The 2,430-nt window shown below is 58.9% G+C and overlaps 1 protein-coding gene across 2 annotated transcripts; it reads left to right on the forward strand.

The window, feature by feature from the left end:
• Positions 1-347: 347 nt before the first annotated feature.
• On the forward strand, positions 348-2,063 carry CUNH11orf86 (chromosome unknown C11orf86 homolog). Of its 2 annotated transcripts, none has more exons than XM_032151870.2 (2): positions 348-682; positions 1,232-2,063. In XM_032151870.2, the coding sequence occupies exons 1-2, from the start codon at positions 407-409 to the stop codon at positions 1,304-1,306; spliced, it is 351 nt and encodes a 116-aa protein (XP_032007761.1). In that variant the 5' UTR covers positions 348-406; the 3' UTR covers positions 1,307-2,063. The 2 variants fall into 2 exon arrangements, with proteins under 2 accessions (XP_032007761.1, XP_032007762.1); XM_032151871.2 differs by having other exon boundaries at positions 1,235-2,063.
• Positions 2,064-2,430: the final 367 nt, after the last annotated feature.

The following is a 2,430-nucleotide window of genomic DNA, read 5'->3' on the forward strand; positions in this document are numbered from 1 at the left end:
TTAAGCCATGGGTGCTCAGTGTCAATGGATGCCAGGGCCATAGAAATTCAGAGGAGAGCAAACTCTTCAGGGATGAGGTAGTCAGGGAAGGCTGCCTAGAGGAGAAGGAGGAGGAGGGTGGGGGAGGGGGAGGGGGAGGGGGGGGGGGGGGAGGGGAAGGAGGGAGTGGCAATTTCCTCCCTTTGGCCTTCACTCCTTGACCCAGAAGGTGGGGAGGCAGCGGTGAGGTGACTCAGGGATGCTCGGCCCTGTGGCCTGCCCTTTGATTTATGAAAGCCACCTTGGCAGCACCAACCTTTGCCCCCAGGTGATCTCTTCTCAGATGGGTGGAGGCACTGGGCCACCTCAGAGGGCCAGTGTCTTGCTGAGGGGCCGGAGCAGTCCTGTGCCTGCAGCCTCCAGAGCCATGGGAACAGGGCTGCGAAGCCAGTCCTTGCGAGGGCCCCGACCCTCCTATGGAAAGCTGCAGGAGCCCTGGGGGAGGCCCCAGGAGGGCCAACTCCGCAGGGCACTAAGCCTCAGACTGGGGCGAGAGAAGTCCAGGTCCCAGGGCCTCGAGAGAGGCACAGAAGGGCCAGATGCCACTGCCCAGGAACGGGTGCCGGGGAACCTGGGGGACACAGAGCAGCTGATCCAAGCCCAGCGAGGAGGCAGCCGGCGGTGGCTGAGGCGGTACCAACAGGTATGGCTGTGGGCTGAAGGATGGAGGGTACCACAGTGGGTGGGCAGGGATTCCAGGGCAGGAAATGTTCAGAGGCAGAGCCATCCCAGGCTGTGTACCAAGATGACAACTGAGCTGCCTGGAGATGAGGGTGCAGAGAGAGACACCCCAGAGCCACGTTTCAGAGGGCCCTGAAGGCATTTGAGATTTATCCCACAGGCACTGGGGAGCCACTGAAGGTTTCAGAGGAGGGTGATATGGTGAGCACTGTTTTTAGCTGATTGATAGTATGTTGGACGGAGGAATGGAGCAGGAGGCAAGGAGATCAGCCAGTGCAACTTCCCGGGAAGTACACTGTATGACCCTCTCACCCCAGAGTAAAAGGGGAGATCTGGACCCCTTTGTGGGGAGCTGCAGGCTCCCGACTCCTACCTCCTTCCTCTAAGAGACAGGGTCTCCAGTGAGCAGTGCTTCTCTCCCTGGGGTCTACCCCCACCTCGTGGCTGTGGGTGGAACAACATCTAAGCCCACCACTCAGCCTGTGGGACCTCCCCGACCTCTGTCTTCCAGCAGGTAAGAAGAAGGTGGGAGAGCTTTGTCACCATCTTCCCCAGCGTGACTCTGAGTCAGCCGGCCTCCCCGTAGCCCACACTGGGCACCATCAGCTAAAGATGCTGGAAGCCATGGTGGCCCCCTTGCTGTGCCCGGACCAGCCCTCCGTGTCTGCTGACCTACCTCTTCATGGCTCTCTGGACTATGGTTGGGTGGCCCAAGGAGGCTTCTGCCACCAGCACACTGGAGTTGCCACGTGGCTGCCCCTCTTAGCTCTGGCCCTTCCACTCCAGCACTAGCTCTCTTCGAAGACCCCAGCAGAGTCAAAAAGAAGGGAGCTCAGCTGTCTGCCCTCTGGGCTTGGGTAGGGGCCTTGGACTATGATTCTGTGAAGGTTTAGAAGAAGCCTGCCCGGAATGGGGGCTGTGGATGCTCCTGTCCCACACGACCAGCTGTCAACTTCCAGGACGGAGCTTGATGAAGCCAGACCCATGGCCGAGAGGCTCACGGATGTTGCCTGGTCACTGGGCCATGACCCAATTGCCCTTCTTGTCAGTTACTGATGGTGGGCCAGGGCACAGGTCTCCCTCCCAGATGGTAAGCCCTCTGGGCAAGGACCACAGCTGGGTGGCCCTCTGGGCTGAGCACCCTGTGCTGAAAACCTTTGAACCTCACGGTGTCCTGATGAAGGAAGCAGAGGAAGCCTTCCTCCCTGTGTGACAGAGGGGGAAACTGAGGCCCAGAGTGGGGAAGGGATTTCTTGTTTTTGGAATCTCCGACCCCACCCCACCCCATCCAGTGTCCAGCACTGGAGTCGAACACAGTAATAAAGATGCTGAGAAAAAGTCAACGATTTGCCTGGTGACTAACTCGCTGGCTCAGACCCCCACCCCCCGACCCCTGCTGACCCCTGTGAGGCAGGCTAAGCCCAAAGCATCCCAGAATGGTTGGGCAGGGGGCACCAGTGCCCGGGGCAGGGCAGATCCCCCACCAGGCTGGGCCTTTCCTGCCATTTCTCTGGACCTTTCTCCCCAGAGGGATTGTGCCCACCTGTGCTGACCTCAAGGTCAGATTATATCTGCAAAGACCCTGTTTCCAAATAAGGTCACATTCACAGGTTCCAGGTATGCATGAATTTTTGCGGAGACAAAATTCGACCTAGTAGAGGGGGGTAGTTTGATATGTGTAATAGGCAACACACACACCTCCTTCCAGTG

This window comes from Hylobates moloch, unplaced genomic scaffold (assembly GCF_009828535.3).
Source record: "Hylobates moloch isolate HMO894 unplaced genomic scaffold, HMol_V3 SCAFFOLD_5, whole genome shotgun sequence".
In the NCBI taxonomy this organism is placed as follows: Eukaryota; Metazoa; Chordata; class Mammalia; order Primates; family Hylobatidae; genus Hylobates; species Hylobates moloch.